Source organism: Nannobrachium achirus, assembly GCF_963921795.1.
Source record: "Nannobrachium achirus genome assembly, chromosome: 3".
Taxonomy (NCBI): domain Eukaryota; kingdom Metazoa; phylum Chordata; class Actinopteri; order Myctophiformes; family Myctophidae; genus Nannobrachium; species Nannobrachium achirus.
Genome location: NC_137812.1, coordinates 35,950,109 through 35,967,608, shown reverse-complemented (window position 1 = coordinate 35,967,608; position 17,500 = coordinate 35,950,109). Strand labels below are relative to the sequence as shown.

Here is a 17,500-nt window from a genome sequence, read left to right as displayed (position 1 = left end):
AGATGGACAATAGAGGAGGTGCAGAAAAGAACATCCAGCGCCAAGTAGATGTCACACCAAACTTTGCCAAAAAACCAGTAGCCCATGAGTTCATTTGCCAAAGAGAAGGGAATGACAAGCGTGGCTACTAGAATGTCCGCACTGGCCAGGGAGACCAGGAAAAGATTCTGGGGCGGTTTCAGCGCTCTGCTCGTTAGAACGGCGATGACAACCAAGACGTTCCCCACTATAGTGAACAAAATGAGGAAGCCCACCAGGAACGCCAGAGCCCAGATAGACAGCTGGGAATACTGGCTCGGAGAGGTGGAATTAGAGGGGATGCCATCCGTCCCCATTTCATCTCCAAAGCTGGAGTTACTTAAGAAATCCATGTTTAATCTTATACCTAAACTTATATGGCTTTTAAAATGTCACGTTAGTATAGGAAAAAACACATATCTTATTGCGACATTATACTCGCAGTTTAGGATGGTCGTGTGCTATACTCACTGTCCAGAAAAAGAAAAAAAGAAAAATCTACAAAAATCTCTCCTCACCTGTCATCTTCCATAACCAGCATGTCCATCGCCCACGAATGAGGCAAAAAAAGCGGATTGGCAATCTTAAAAGGCTTTGATGTTTGAAAAGACCTTATTTCCAAATTGTCCTTTAGATCAGTCATTATCTTCGGGTTCCCATCAGAAAGCGGGCGCCCTCCGCTGCGCGCCGTGTGTCCTGCTCTCCCATCCCGACTGCATCTCTCCAGCAGCTCCCCGCTACCTGCTGCGTCCTGCCGTCTGTACAGCCAAGGAACGACCACGTGCTTTTCACATTAAAAAACTATCAGCGACCCGCTCCGCCCCTCAGAAGATCCGAAAGGCAATATTGGAGGAGGTAGAAAAGAGAAAAAAAGTGGGTAGTAAAATTATTTTAAACAGTGACCATGACCGTTTATAGCCTATCTGCCCAAGTTATGCTTGTTTGTTGTGACCGACGGGCGGACTCGTTATCTGTGTCGATCACAATTGTAGGCTCTATCTGTAGTCTGCGTCTATTTATGCAAAAGGACTGATTATATCCACATCCACACATCCAGAGAGAGAGCTGCTTTGTCTTTCCAAGGTCTTGTCATCTATTCTAATTTCAGTAAGGCGTCCACATCCAACTTCACAACCCCATCCAAATAAATCTCAAATGAATGAATCCGCCTTATTAAATATAGGAGAATATTAGACACAGCAAGGTGTTATTGTCCAAGGAGAATGAATGCGCCCTGCTCTGCTCTGCTCTGCGCCTATGCGCTGTGCGCAAGGACAGAACTGAGCGCGCACACTGGAGGTCAGTATTGTTACAGAATGACTCTGGAAAGGTACAGGAACAGATAACTTCCATTTAAAACATAAGCGACTGTATATATATTTAATTGATTGATTGATTGATTGATTGATTGATTGATTGATTGATTGATTGATTGATTGATTGATTGATTGATTGAAGAATGTATTAGAAGTTTGCAATAGAAAAAAGTACAGTTTCATCAGACAGTAGCCTACAAATCACTGGTACAAGGTCAACTAAAATGAGATCCTAGAAAGCCGAGGCTTATTTCCACAGGAACTTAAGTATCTCATATAACATTGAAAGACAGACGGATGGAACATAGTACTTTATCTAGGATAATATCAATTTCAAAAGCAGAAAAATCATAACATCAAATACAAAGGCAGAAAGAAAGGGTGGGGGGAGCATGGGGGCTTAGTCTAATACAACAGATTGATTGATTGATTGATTGATTGATTGATTGATTGATTGTGTATGTTATTTCTTTGCTTCCTGACTGATGACATTTGTAGGACTTAGATGCCGAAAGCATGTCATGGCCTTGGAGTGAAATATCTTTACTTTTTCCTATAGTCAGGGGTGTCACAAAGGGGGGACTGAGTTAGGGCCCAAGGTGGGGGGCGGGGGTTGAAATGAAGAACATTCTTAGGGGGGCCCACAGTGAATACTCGTCCCCAGGGCCCAGAATTTGTGACACCCCTAGCTGCCTAGTCATTGTTATTGTTGGCGTTGTGGCGAGTGTGATGATAATAAGATTATAGGATTATACAGAAAGATTCTCGGGTCATGCAATCGTAGCCTGCTGATTATGTCACCTTGTAAATCCTTCACCTTTGCTATATAGCAAGGCAAGGTGTTTACAGTATCTCTTAGATGGAGAAGAGCAGTGTGTGTTTGCTGTAAGCTTTAGGGCTGATAATGATGAATGACCGTTTTCATTCCGGACTTCCCTTTGTCAGACCCAACAAATGTTGGTCTGTCTGAGGGTTATCTTAAACAGACACCAAAAGTGGTGCTGTATTATCGTGCCTGCCTGATGCACAGGTGTGTACACACACACACGCACACACACACACGCACGCACGCACGCACGCACGCACGCACGCACGCACACACACACACACACACACACACACACACACACACACACACAATGCACCTGGCACACAGCTTAGCTTCGTTCTTAATCTCTATTTCTTGTATTGTCTTGTCTAAATTTGCCTATATGGCTACTCTCATTTTGCTGTTTGTCTTTGTCTCTTCTCTCCCTCTCCTTATCCGTGTCCTTCCTTCTCATCATTCTGTGTTGCCTTGTCGTATCTGCCTCTCCATCACACACAGGCTCAGTTGACTGTCGTTGAGGGAGGCTTGGTGAAATGACGCTGCAGCCGTTGCCAAGGTTAAATTGAAATAAATCCCGACTCAGTCAATCCAAAAGGAGTTAGGGGAGAAAAGTTTTTGTTTGCCCATCCACTTCTTATCCAATTCCGTCACTCTATGAGACCCCGCAGGCTTGTAAAATCCCGTCTCCTCCTTGGCGTACACCTGGGTATTGAGTTGCTGAACCGGCGCGGTTATTGACCGTATCTCCCAGCTAAGTACCCACCATTAATCACAGAGCTCTCGTGCATACTGTATCAAAGAGGGCCCTGCCACCGCCACAAACACTCAAGTCCAAATTGATCCTCATCAAGTCTATGAGGTGGAATGAGGAGGACTCATTGGATGTTTCCGGCACAGTAAAATCCAGAGTGTTAATTTCACTGCAACTTCTCCTCGACTCGTACCATGTGGAACCATTTTTCCATTTGTGCATTTGGAGTTAAATTAGCACTGAGGACTTTACTGCATACATCTTGAAAAGGATCTCTCTCTCTCTCACACACACGCACGCACGCACGCACGCGCGCGCGCACACACACACACACACACACACACACACACACACACACACACACACACACACACACACACACACTAGTCTTCCTCTCGCTCCAACACTCTTGCCGTTTCCGTGCTGTCCAGATTGAGCCAGTGCTAGACGGACCCACAGGCCAGTGTGGATGGTTTCTTAAGTTGATTTCTAACAAACAAACAACCCTTATTATATGACCGTTGAGCCATGTCCCGGGGCCACGGCCCTATGTCGCTATAATTGAAGCTCCAGTGACTGATGTCAGCTATTAGCAAGGCCCTTCTGCTTTCCAACACTGTATTTCTGTCCCTTTCAGAGGAAAGGAGACAGCGGTTGATGCGAGCCCTTGGGATACAACATGTGTGCTGTCATGGAGACGTGTTGGCTATACCTGTATCCCTCTGGACCAAGGCTTTGGATTCTTCTACACTGGTAGGAACTTAACAGGATGAACCTTTAACCCTGCAAGACTGTCGCTTTTTGGATACATTTATATTTTATATTAAAAAAAAGAGTTTAAATAATGTAGCTTCCATTCTGGGCATGCATGTAACAGGCAAAATAGGCAAACTACAAGCTCACACTTTTGACATATGGTGAGCTTGTAGATCGGCTATGTTCAGCAAAGAGATTTGGTGTAGGCCAAAAGTTCTGAGCTTTTAACAAATATGCTGTTCTCACAATATGTATCTGTGGGAACTGAGTCAAGCTATTATAATGCCTCAACTCTTACTCTTAAAGTGCTTGTCAGGGTGGGAGGTTTCCATTTCAAAATTGATTATTGTATGTGTGTGTGTGTGTGGGGGGGGGGGGGGGGGGGGGACAATGGGGACACCAGTCAATGAAGAATGTATAGGGAATGTAGTGGAAGTGATATTTTGGGGTTAAAATGAATTGATTTTTACAAAAAAGTTAAAGCTCTAGATATTATTCTATAGTGTTTGTTAGTTCAGTAACAGGGGTCTCCCCTTCTCTCCAAGCAGCTCTTTAATAAACAGAAAATAAAATAATGTTCAAGTTGGTTGCCAATTTCATTCAATCAAGAGAGAGGACCCATTTATCAGTTTACATTTTATAGTGTTCCAGTTCCAGTTTCATCCGCTCATTTTATTTGTGTCATCACTTCCAGTTTTACTTGATTATCCTTCATCCTGGATGAGTTCTCTCTCCTGATTGGATGAAATTGTTATCCCAACCTGAAAATCCATCTGCATCCCTGTTACTGAACAAACACTCGGTGTGATGTAAAACTTATATTATTGTTTAAAGCAAACATGTTTTAATTCAAATCTTTGCTTATTGGGTCTCTGGAACAAAATGTTTGGAGATGGGGGTCCATGTCCAAATACATTTCATTTTGGGGGTCCTTGACATGGAAAAGTTTGAGAACCACTGATATACTGTATGGCAACATGTTTATCAGAAGACTGTAGAAGACATTCGTAGAATCGGCCCCAGGTCTTAATGGGTTAAGTGGTCAATGGCTTGTGTCATCAACCGTTTCATACACTTTTTGTGTGTTGTTATGGTATATAGGCTCTCGTATGTGAGGGCAAGACCTTGACATGAGGTCTTAAATTGATGTCTCTGGTAGGAGGATTGAGCTTGTTTCCTCAAGGCCAAAGAATAATAGAAGATGCTATGAGAGAGCAGCAAGAGAACTGCAATATGATTTACCTGACCACTGAACATACCTAATAGTACCTGAGGCATACTTTCTATATCGCGGCATGGTCAGTGTTGTGTGGCTCATTGAATTCCAATACACTGTGTGGCCACTCCAGGCATTAAACTTAATCATTTCACAATCAAGTCCTCATAAAACCTGACATATATGGTGCATGGACCGCGGGCTTCTACATCATCGTCATAAACCTCTCCTCTGCCTTGTTATTGCCTTGTAAATATACAACAATGTTCTGCATTGCCGTGACATAGTACACCATGGCATCTTTAATATCGTCACTGTCGGCAGAAACCTTGTATCTCCAGGTTTCAAATTTGTACATTTTTTCGCAAAGTAAATCCCTGCTTCATCATACAAGGCCATCGCACAAAAGTAGATGAAAACAGCCGATCTACAAGCACACAACGCCTCGCACCGCGAGGCGTTGTGTGCTTGTAGATCGGCTGTTTTCACTCGTTTAAATAATTTTAAAAATGATAAATACAAAACAAACGGTGTTGGACATGTAAGGTTTCCACCCGACAACAACGATATACAACAATGTGACATAGTGACATAGTGCATCATGGCATCTGTAATATGGTGGCTCCTAAGGGGTCAAATCAGCGGCACAGTAGTAATGGTGTAACTGTACCATGCTGTGGCAACATGCTGTGGCTTGTAAAGGGGAGCAGATACTGTAGCCTACACTCGCTATTGACAGTGATGAATGACAGAAGCACCTGGGTAGACAACTATACAGCTTAGAACAAATTGTTCAAGGGAGCTACAGCCAGCCCATGGGAGGTTATCCTCTTCCCTGTAAAGCCCGACGGCAGTCGGTCTGCTTCTTATCAAGCAGCCCGCTTATATCCCATGACAAATTACTGTGTAAGAAAACCAACAAATACAATCATTGATTTGGACGTTGGCTGTCAGGGTCCCAAAGTATGATGTTTTTAGTTTTTGTTTTCAAATACAACCACAGTGAAAAAAGTGTGTGTGTGTGTGTGTGTGTGTGTGTGTGTGTGTGTGTGTGTGTGTGTGTGTGTGTGTGTGTGTGTGTGTGTGTGTGCGCGCGCGCGCTTGTGTGTGCGTGTGTTCGCGTGCGCGCGTGTGTGTGTGTGTGTTATTTCCAGTGTCGCTCAAAGAGCTACTGTAATTTTCCTTCATTATTGTGCCCATCAACTGTATGTGTTCTTGTGCTTACAGGTAATACCGGAGAAAGGATGCAGCCAAAGGGAGTTAAGCTTCCCCTACTTCCTACTTGCTGCACCCAAGCCGTGCTACTCATACACTGAGTTGGCAGTGCCCGGGACCTTGTGTGACTGAGTGACTGACTGACTGAGTGACAGAGTGACTGACTGACTGACTGACTGACTGACTGACTGACTGACGCATCATAGTAAATGCGACCTACGGCCGCAATAAATGAGCCATTAGTGATTGGTGTTCTGTACTCCCTCCCAAGAGTTGCAAACTTAACTCCCTGATTGTTCCATAGCACTCTTGACCATCGCTGTCCCTGTGCCAAACAGCTATGTCTGAGGCATATAACTATAGCTATACTTCATTGTACCGGTACGTCAAATGGTGAAAATAGCTACAAGCTTGCAACACATCACATTATGATGAATTGTGAGCTTGCAGATCTGCTATTTTTGCATAACGTTCACTTATTTTCTGCCCACACCCACCTATTTTTGAGCGGTGTTCCGCTCCTACCTCTATGTACCTGTATGTCCCACACTTGACTCATTGGCCAAGCTTCACATTGGGTCTGATTTTCTGCTGAATATTTGCCTATTTTGACATGCCCAAAATATAGTTTGTGCAGGTTGATGGCGTTAATCTGTGGAAATGAAGATCTGCAGGGTTATGCCAATGACGGTTTTTGACGTTTTTTTCCCAATAGCCCTGGGTGCCAATGACGGTTTATGACGGTTTTTGTGTTTTTTGTATAGAAAAAAAAATGTTGTTTTCATTTTTTTTTTTTTCTTTTTAAAGATGTCAAAATGACCTGAGATCAGAGAGATGCTTTTCTCTGTTTGTGTGTTCGCTCCCTCGTTTAGCTGATTGAGAAAATGTGTGTTCATGTGTGTTCATTCTAGTGGATGGACACTTTTTTTCATTCAAACAGCTCTATCTCTGGAACCATTTGTCTGATTGAAAAATTATTAAAAAAAACATTTTTTTTCATTGCATAGTAAAGAAAAACATACAAAATCGTGGCACAGCTACCTTGGAGCCATTTTGGCATTTGGCACAGAATGAGTTAAGTGGTTCATTTTGTCTTTCTTGATCATGTCCTTCCAGTACACTTCAGCAAAATGGTGTCTCAATAACTCACTGAGCCGTGTCTGTGTTTTATATGGCATTCGCAGAAGTATCAAAAGTATTAATTATCTGTGGACCCAAAAGGAAATGGGTTCTATAGTGAAAGGCTTGGATAGTCAGAGAAACTGCTTTTTATACTTTTCAATGTCACAGCTCCAGCAAACCTATTACAGTACGTCTGCAAGTATCTGTTTCTTTGATCTGTTCTTTATAACCTTGATAAAGGCATTGAGAATGTACTGATATAAGGCTCAGTGACAGGTCACAGGTACAGAGCAATGTTTTATATGTTGCCTACGGTGTGACTCAGGAGTGCTCAGTTTTTCTTTTTAGAGGTGCAATAATATGAAACAAACGGGGTCACCTCCAGTTCATTCTTATAATGAACGTAATTTGCTAGAGCATATTACCATCATTTCACCTTTATGGTATGTCTTGTCAATATATTCAATATACTTCACTGTAGCTTACTGCAAGACCTGCTTTACTGTAAGGAGTGGTGTATATTGTGTAAGATATCGTCGTTGTCGGGTGGAAATCCATGTCCAAAACCGTTTGTTTTCTATTTATCATTTTTAAAATGATTTAAACTAGTGAAAACAGCCAATCTACAAGTGCTTGTAGATTGTCTGTTTTCACTACTTTTAAGCGACGGCCTTGAATGATGAAGCAGGGCTTTACTTTGCGAAAATATTTACACATTTGAAACTTGGAGATACAAGGTTTCTGCCAGACAGTGACAATATAGTATATCACTCCTATTGCCCAACACCACACAGCAAATCCTCACAGTGTTGATTTAGATCACCATTACAAGTTAACTCTGAGTTAGATTAACATTATGGATTTTACTGTAGCGTACCCCAGAGTCAGACTCCTTGGGGGTGTAGCAGGAACGCTGCCAGAGTTCACCTTAACAAATGTGGCTGTAAAGACTAATCTAATTACCTTCCCAGAGATGTGGATCTCTGTGTTGTTGTTATTTCAGCATTATCAGTATCAAGACCCGCATAAATCCCCTGTGCAAATATAACCCTAACCTTCCAGATTACGTAGCAGCCCATAAAATGGCCGAGCTCATCATTTTAAAGGGTCACCCTTAATCACCCTCCCTCACCTGTGGCTGTGCCATTACTGTCCACCAGATCACCAGCGGCCGGGCCTTACTGACAAATCTCTTGGGCGCTAGGATAAATGGGAACCTGTTGGCACCCCAGTCACAGATCAACACAGACTCAGTTGTTGCATGGTGATCTGTGCCCACAAACCCAGTGGGTTCAGTTGTGACTAATGAGTTGACAGCCTGTGAAGGGTGACTTAAGGTGAAAATGTTCACTGATTGGCTGCACACTCAGGCTGGGATGGAATGAATGGGATAGGAGAAAATGATTCAGTAGTCTGTCAAATCACTGAATTAACCATAAAATTATAGCCTACTATAATTTTCCTTTTAGGATGGTTGGGTTAAATTATCCTCATCTGTACTTGATTTATGTTTTCTATTGTTGAGAGACAGAGTTATAGAATACAAAACCATCAAAACATCCTCCACCCAGCTCTTTTGATGTTTGTGCAGTATAAATGGTGCCTTTATGTAGCGCATTTATCCAAGGCGCTTTACAAAGATTGTGCCTTACATTCACCCATTCACACACACATTCATACGCTGATGGCGGAGGAAACCATGCAAGGCCTGCTCACTGGGAGCAACTAGGGGTTCAGAGTCTTGCTCAAGGACAAGGACTCTTCGACACAAACTCTGGGAGAGCCTGGGGTCGAACTGGGAACGATTCGGTAACCTTCCGTGTTAAAAGAAGGTTTCTCTACCCCTGAGCCACTGCCGGACTGCCAGCCAAGGTTAACCTTGTCAATCAGCAAGACAGAGGCTGATATCATTTCACTCTGTGGGTGGTTGCAACTGTTGGATCCAATTATTATGGAACTACTGTACATTGTAATTCCCCCTTTCAAGGTTGTCTGGACCCATCTTAACCTACTATGGCTCCCTCCCCAGTCACCAGAACACCTCGACACCCCCTCCCTCCCGTTACTGCTGCTAGGCATGTATGTCAGTCAGTCATATGGTGCTTTTACTGGGAGGACTAACTGTCTAATTCTGCCATTGACTCTGCTGATGCAGAAGAAAAGCAGAACCTGGAAAATACCATGGAGGAAGGAGGAAGGGACAAAGGGTGGAAGAAAGAAAGAGACAGAGAGACAACGGCAAAGAAGACAGACTTAAAGCAGCATGAAACTTAGATTGTGTCAAAGGTCCTGTATCACCACAGGATACACACAGAATCTGACACAAATTTTGACCCGATGTATCCCCTGAGCAAGCAGGTAGGCTCTATTAGCTCAGGGGTAAAAATGTCAGCACTTGCACAGGAAACCAGGTTCAAATCCAGGGTAAAAGAGGAAAGGTACATAGTGCATGCTTTAAGGCAAAGAATGAGGGTTAAAGCAAAGAAAAGCAGGAACATGAGAGACACAATAATGGCAGCTGGAGAGAGAGAGAAAGAGATGCGAGGAGAGGCAAAGCAGTGGAAAGTCAGAGGGGAAACAAGCAGTGATTCCTCCATGTTTCAGACGTTCCATGGTGTTCCCAGACAGTTAATTAGCAAGGTAGCTGTAAGGCAAAACTAATGGCATCAGAAATCTATTAAAGTATCTTGCTCTGCCCTTTCCCTTACCTTACCTTTCCTTACCTTAGCTTACCTTTTCTCCACGAGGCAGAATGCCACCAGGGATTATTGTTTTCACCTGCGTTTGTGTGTGTGTGTGTGTGTGTGTGTGTGTGTGTGTGTGTGTGTGTGTGTGTGTGTGTGTGTGTGTGTGTGTGTGTGTGTGTGTGTGTGTGTGTGCGTGCGTGTGTGTCTGTGTGTCTGTTAGACAGGTCTAACCCTACAATCTTTCGATAAAAGGGTTTACCAAACTTTTCTCAGTTGATTCTAATGTATTTTTTCCTGTAGAATCCATTTCTGCCATGTACATCTTTGTATCATGCATAGTTAAAGGGGAAGACCATCCAGTTTTCAATATTGAACTATGTCATTAATATACCTTACAGGAGTTGTGTTAAAAAAAGTTCCCCCCCTTCTGTGTTGCCTAGAACTGGAGAATTGATTTTGGGGTTTGTATTGTACAACTTGATGACATCACACATTGTACTTTACAATACAAACCCCAAAATCAACCCTCCAGTTCTAGGCAACACAGAAGAGGGGGAACTTTTTTTTATTTCCACACACGCTGTCAGCATGATAAGGAACCGGATATTTTTCACATCAATCACTGACAATGATTATTTTTTTGATTTCATAATCTCAGACTCAAATCATAGCCCCCCCCACAGGCCCCCCAGTCCTGTGATAGAGCCATTATACGGTCTGTCCACACCTCCGTCATGGTCTGGTTCAGTGCAGCTACCATGCAAGTGGGAATGCATGTCCTATTTGCAGAGAGAGAGAGAGAGAGAGAGAGAGTATTTGTTGTGGAGATAAGCCACCTACGGTCATATGTACTGTATGTAAAATCAACTTGAAATGAGGAAGACCTAAGTTACATTAAATAAACATCCATCTAAAGAAATCTTAATATGCAATCTTATTGACGATGTTACCCTGGATGTCCAGCCCTTGAGGGCCAAATCATTAAACTTGAGTGAATAGGGGGTTGTGCATTCTGTAAAGATAATTTCACTTAGCTGAATTAATATTGTTTTATTTAGCATCAGTCACATCACAAAGTAACTTGAAGGTTTTGAAAGGCACTAATTACAAAATCAATACAGATTTGAAAGGCAGCTTTATCCAATGCAAATTTCACTGGTCAATTTTAAACAGCTTGCTTTACCCAAGCCAAAAATGATTCTGTTCATGGCTGAGTTGGCTTCATACAGTAAGTGAGTGTCATAATTTGCATGCACATATTACAACCCTCTCCAGGTGCAGGTTGACCCATTTCCCTTTCATAAGACTAACCACTTTGTCCTTATAGATTTCACATTTTAATAGCTTGCTCTTGCTCTTCTGGCCAGTCATGCTTGAATGAAACTGCTTGTGTCATTCTAATCAAACCAGCCAGCCAAGCAGACCTGGATTCTGAGAAGTCTCCTAGGGTTCTGTACTTTTCTTTTCACATTGATCCATTGTCATGGTGGCACAACCTATTTTGGATTTCATGCACAGTGAGTCTTCATTCAACCCACAGAAGCTCACAGAGATACCATTTCCGGAATAAATATGTAAATGTGATCTGTATCTGGATGTTTTATCTGGATAAGTAAAGTGAGGTTTAAGTGGCTAATAAACTCTGGATGTTATAGGGTGCTTAATGGGGACACCCAGAACAAACTGCGCGAGGCTGGAATTGTGGTCAACGGGGCAAGCAGGGTGGGGGAACAGCTTGCTGAGAGTTGGTCATGAGTGGTAAATGGAATCCAGTGTGTATAGCTGTAGGTGTGGGATCACTGAGGCTCATAATGAGACACAGGAAGGCTGGGTGTGACAGGAATCCCCCAGTATCCATTCCCAAACATTTCAAACTATTGCATTTTCTTTTCTTTTTAATAGTGATGCTGTGTTAACTTCATTTGCTGGGGACCCCCTGGAACTCCCCCGTCCCCGGACCCTACTTTGAAAACCAATCTCCTACAGTACATGGTCATTGTGTCCATTGGAGTGCTCCAGCCATGCCAGATAAACCACAGAGCAGAGGATACAAACCCCTACCTACAGTCTCCACAATGGTGGGCAGGAACTTTACCCCCATGCGCCATCTGGACACCCTGATCCACAAAGGTGAATAATCTGCATACATATTATGCACAACCTCCTTACAGGACAGGGCTCTTCAATGTTTTTCATGCCAAGGACCCCTTAATAGCTGAGAGACAGATGAAGCAGGGGCCCCCAATACATATTGTATACAATTGTGTTACAGATTAAACCTTTTTCATAGATTTCATAGATAGATACTGTGATAGATGTTCATGTTTATTTTCAGACAGTTGACCTACTTGAACGCAAATGCTGTGGGTTGAATTCCCTAATGTTCCCCCCAGAATAGGGATGCTATATCACACAAAGATTTGGTGTGTACAGCTGGTGTCTTGGTACATATTGCTCAACACTCTCAAGACAGTGGAGATGATTTTAGAGATCCTACGCCTCCTCTACGCCCACTCACCATCAACAGCGTTCAAGTTCATTCAAATTCCTTGAAACTATCATCTCCAAGGACCTTAAATGCGAAGGCAACATCGACTCCACAGTCAACTCAATAGAGCAGTGGTTTTCACACTTTTTGTGCCCATGCAGGACACACCAACCAAGTCAGAATCTCCAGTCACTCCTGTATTCAGATCCGCAAAACAGCCTCTATAACACACATTAATGGCTGCGTTTACATGGGCAGTTATATTCCACTTGTATTCAGAATGACGGCTCGTTCAGAATACAAATGCTCATGTAAACACCTCAGAATGGAATAGAATTCCAAATGAATTTTCTTTCGGGTCTGGAGGGGTAGTATACCGTTTGAATCTGACTTTTATTCAGGTTCCATGTAAACAGTTGGGTATGAATCTCTGTTCGGAATTAGTTCATTCTGAATGAATACATATTGTCCATGTAACCGCAGCCATTGTTTATACAGGTATATATATACCATATAAATAGGGTATAGATAATATTGGGAACTGGGTGAAAAGTACTGATATAGTACATAGAAATCATACGGATGTCAGAATCCCAAGGAACACCTGGACTGACAGTACACCAGTGTTCTTTGGCTGTTTGGGATCCACTGCAATTGAGGATGTACTTTCTTGCAAATAAATTCAACCCGCCACAGGCTATGGTCCAGTGATAGAGCCATTATATATAGTCTGTCCTCACCTCCATCATGGTCTGGTTCAGTGCAGCTAGTGGGAAACTTGCAGTGGTCATCAGTTGAGTCTGCCCCATCAACGACCTGGACACTTCCAGGGCCAGGAGGAAGTGAGCGGGCAAGATCATTTCTCACTCTCACCCTCACACAAACAGCTTGCTATATTCCTCATTATGTCAACAGACTTGACTAATAAAAAGATACCGATTCCAAATCTGAACTTATTCGCAATCTCTTTTTCACACACTTTCACTCTCTCTCTCTCTCTCTCTCTCTCTCTCTCTCTCTCTCTCTCTCTCTCTCTCAAGCAAGGTGGTATGACCGGGTATGGTGACTGATATTGGATGTGTTTGTGTGCATTGTGCTTTGTTGTGCTAAACTCCACTGACTGTCTCAAGGTAAATCAGATACTGCTGTGTGTCTCTGCGCCTTTTAAAGCCTGTGGACAGGCAGTGGCAGCGCCCGCTTATCTTTAACACAGACGTTTGCCTTTGTGTTGTCACTGTGCTGGTGGCTTTTTCAGGTGGAGCTGTGCCACGGCTGCCACCAAGCATCTCCTTGAAAAGCAAAGTGTGTGCGAGGAATGATCCTTTCGGCTGAGCACCATCCCTCAGCAGTACCACATATACTGTGGCTTTAGATCGATCATTTTCACAGCACACGTATACTCTAGTGTGCAACGCCCTGGGCAGTGACCACCCAGCTGGGCTTAACAGGACAGGGCAGGGCAGATGAACTGGGAACATGTTTGGCTGGACTTTAGTGGACAGACAAGTACAACGGAGTGGAGTTCATTGGATTGGACAGAGCTCTCAGAATGTGGGCAAGGGTTGATTGGGCTGACCTAGACTAAATCTGTCTGTCTGTCTGTCTGTCTGTCTGTCTGTCTGTCTGTCTGTCTGTCTGTCTGTCTGTCTGTCTGTCTGTTGGTTGTCTGTTGGTTGTCTGCCAGTTTGTATGTCGCTACGGTATGTCTGTCTGTCTGATATTGCTGCTACACCCCTCTGCTGTTGTAGACCGTCTCTGAGAAGAGAATTCATATTCATAGGCAGCCGCAAGTGAAGTGAGCGAGGCACAGCTAATTCAATTACAATAGTGCGGCATTAAATGTAGACAATACAGAACACACACACACACACACACACACACACACACACACACACACACACACACACACACACACACACACAGCTACAACTATGGAAAACTTTTCCTTCCACATGCTTATCACGCACCTCCTCGCATGTTTGCACACATGCTGTCTCCTGATAATTGTCACGCATGCACGCGCACATGCGCGCGCGCGCACGCACACACACACACACACACACACACACACACACACACACACACACACACACACACACACACACACACACACACACACTTAGTGGGAGCAGCAACCTGGGAGCCATTTATATCCAATTACTGTCAGTTAAATTGTAGTCCAGCCAGCGGCTTATTAAAGGTTTCCTCTCACAGAAAAGAGAGACAATGGATATACGCTCACTGTCACTGTCTAATCACATGCATTACGCAGCAGTCTGGCCTAGCGGGCAGTGCCTGAATGCTAAGCCATTATTTGAACAACTGTTGACTATTACTTGATGCTTCTCTGTGCTACGAGGCCTGCATACAAAGTACTGTATGCATGCATGTTATTACTCGGAATCATAAATACTTAACAAGTTCTCGTTTTTGCACTATAACATTAGAGGATTTTAATTAATAAAATGTTAATTGTGTGAAAAGAAACAACTAGGACTACCCATGCATTGAAGGAAGCATGAGGTTTGTCCGTTGTCTCCGCAGGCGCGGCAGAGGGAGAGCAGAGGCCAGGATTACAAAGGCAATTGGCACTGGGTGAAAATGGCTTACAAAATCGTGGGATCAAAAATAAAATAAAATAAAAAATGTAATTGTGTGTGTGTGTGTGTGTGTGTGTGTGTGTGTGTGTGTGTGTGTGTGTGTGTGTGTGTGTGTGTGAGTGCGTGCGTGCGTGCGTGCGTGCGTGCGTGCGTGCGTGCAGGGAAAAAGAACCCTACAATTACAGACAGTATTGCACTTACTTTGCACCATCATATTTAATGGATATCTCTATCTGGCCACTTGCTAAATTATCCCCCACTTCGTGTTCTGTCTCATGTGGTCTAAGACATCAAACATCTATGATGTCAGAGGTCAGTCATCTTCATATTTAGGAAAATATGGACACATTTTGGCCACATTCTGTTCAACGTAAACAACCGACCAGGTCTGTGCATTTTTTTGGTCAAAGTTGATCCCATTAAATGGTGTTGGAACAACAGAAGTTCAGGAGAGAGAGAAACACACCATGACTCCTCCCCCCTCTCCACCTACCTGCTCTCACGCCACCTACCTGGCCTACCTGGCCCTTAGCTCCGCCCCCTAGACATCTACCTAGCGCTATTTATCCTCACCCTAACTTCCCAGAACCCCTCTTGCTTTTCCGTATCCCTCCACCACCCCTACACCACCACAGCCTTTTTTCCCTTCTCTCTCTCACTCTACCTTTCTCTCCTCTCCCTATCCCCCTCTCTTCCTCTCTCTATTTTCTTCTCAGGTTCCTGCCGGGGGGTTCAGTCCACGTCGCCACTGACGCCGACGGTGCAGACGATTACGCTATACGACCCCTACCCCAAGACTCCAGGGTCCGCGACCCTCCCCGGAACCTACACCCTCCCCAATCCCCTCCTTCCACTACAGACTCATTACTGCTTGATTTCATTATTATCATTGATCGTTTCATGATCGTTTACACCATAGATCCATGTCTGCTCATCGATCACTGCTCATTATTTATCTGCCCTTACTTCATTAAAACCCTTAAACCTTCATGGTGTGTTTCTTGTTAGCTAGTGAATAGTCTTTAAAAGACAAAGAAGCGGCCGCACACACTGTTGCCAAAGTGCCAATATGTATTTTAGGACGCAGAGGGAAAGTTGATCCCAGGCCATGCCAAAGCGCCAGTGTTCGCCCAGCAGTCTGCTGTCACCCAGGCGGATGTGTGCACGTGCCCATGTGCCAAATCTCGCCCTCGCTTCTCCCCCTTAGGGCGTCTTACTGGTATATCCAGTATTATTTTATTGTTGTTTTGTTATATCATTGTTATTGTTCTGCAGAGCATGCCACACCAGCATTTCCTCTGCCCCTTGGCCTCCCCCCAGCTGTATGTGCCTTGAAATCCTCCATGGGGAGGCGACCGAGAGGCATCCTTACTTAAAGCCCAAACCACCTCAACTGGCTCCTTTCCACATGAAGGATCAACGGCTATACTCTGTGTCCCTTGCGGATGACTGAGCTTCTCACCTGATCCCTAAAGCAGATGCCAGCCATGCTTCCGTGAAAACCCATTTTGGCCAACTTGTCGCCGCAATCACGTTATATGACCATAGGTGAGAGTTGTAGGGCAGGGGATTGTCGAGGATTGTTGGCTAGATCGAGAGCTTTTGCCTTCTGGGCTCAGCTCTATCTTTGTCACAAACGGTCCCTGTTTGCCACATCAAACCACACATGCCCACTGACAGCTGTCATCTGCAATATGCTGAAATGTGCAGTACCAGCTAACTGATTTTTATTTTTATCCATGCAGCATTCTGCCTCTCCTATTATAAACCAGTCAAGAGAGTTACAGAGTCCTCCTTACATTAGCAGTCATGTTAAATAGGCCATTCCCAGACCAACCTAAGAGTACTGCATTCTGCTCAGTCTGCAGCTGGACCTGAAAAGGGAAGAGAATGTAGTTGGAGTAAAAGTACAATATTTGCCAATGAGATGTAGTGGAGTACAAGTAAACATATTTGAAATCGTCTGAAATACTCAAGTAAAGTACAAATATCTCAAAATTCTATTTAAGTTCAGTAGCCTACTTGAGTAAATGTACTTCATCCCTTTACACCACTGTATTGAATGATGTGAGTGAACGCCATGATGTCTGTGTTCTCTCCACTTGTCAGTCACATACTGCACACCCAACAGCTGATTAGTGTCAGCCATCCGTCACACTCTGATTTCCTGAATAATGTAGGACCATACTTTATAATCCCCATAATTTAGTATTGGAAACACAGTCCTCAGTAAAGTCTGTTTTATTTATTGTTTTTGCTTAGATAGTGGTGCCTGTAAAAGTATTACCACAAGACCCATGTTATTAATATCACTTGTTTCCCTGGATTGGAGTTGGGAAAAAAAAAGAGAAAAAAAAAAAAACACTTTACACACATACACACAAACACAGACATTTTGCTTATTTTTTTGTTTATGAGGAATGTTTTGCCGGGTTACCCTTTGATCCTTATACAGTAATATCCTCAACTTTAAATTAACATTGAGCCACAAAGCCAGTGTGT

At 43.6% G+C, this 17,500-nt stretch overlaps 1 protein-coding gene across 1 annotated transcript in view; it reads right to left on the bottom strand.

Annotated features, from left to right (window-relative positions):
- adra2c (adrenoceptor alpha 2C) overlaps positions 1 to 371 on the bottom strand; it is a gene marked incomplete at both ends in the record, with an annotated part of 1,350 nt that extends 979 nt beyond the window's left edge. The window contains one exon of the mRNA XM_080721774.1: positions 1 to 371. This exon is cut by the window's left edge and continues 979 nt beyond it. Within this exon, the coding sequence (XP_080577900.1) occupies positions 1 to 371 (371 nt within the window).
- Positions 372 to 17,500: the final 17,129 nt, after the last annotated feature.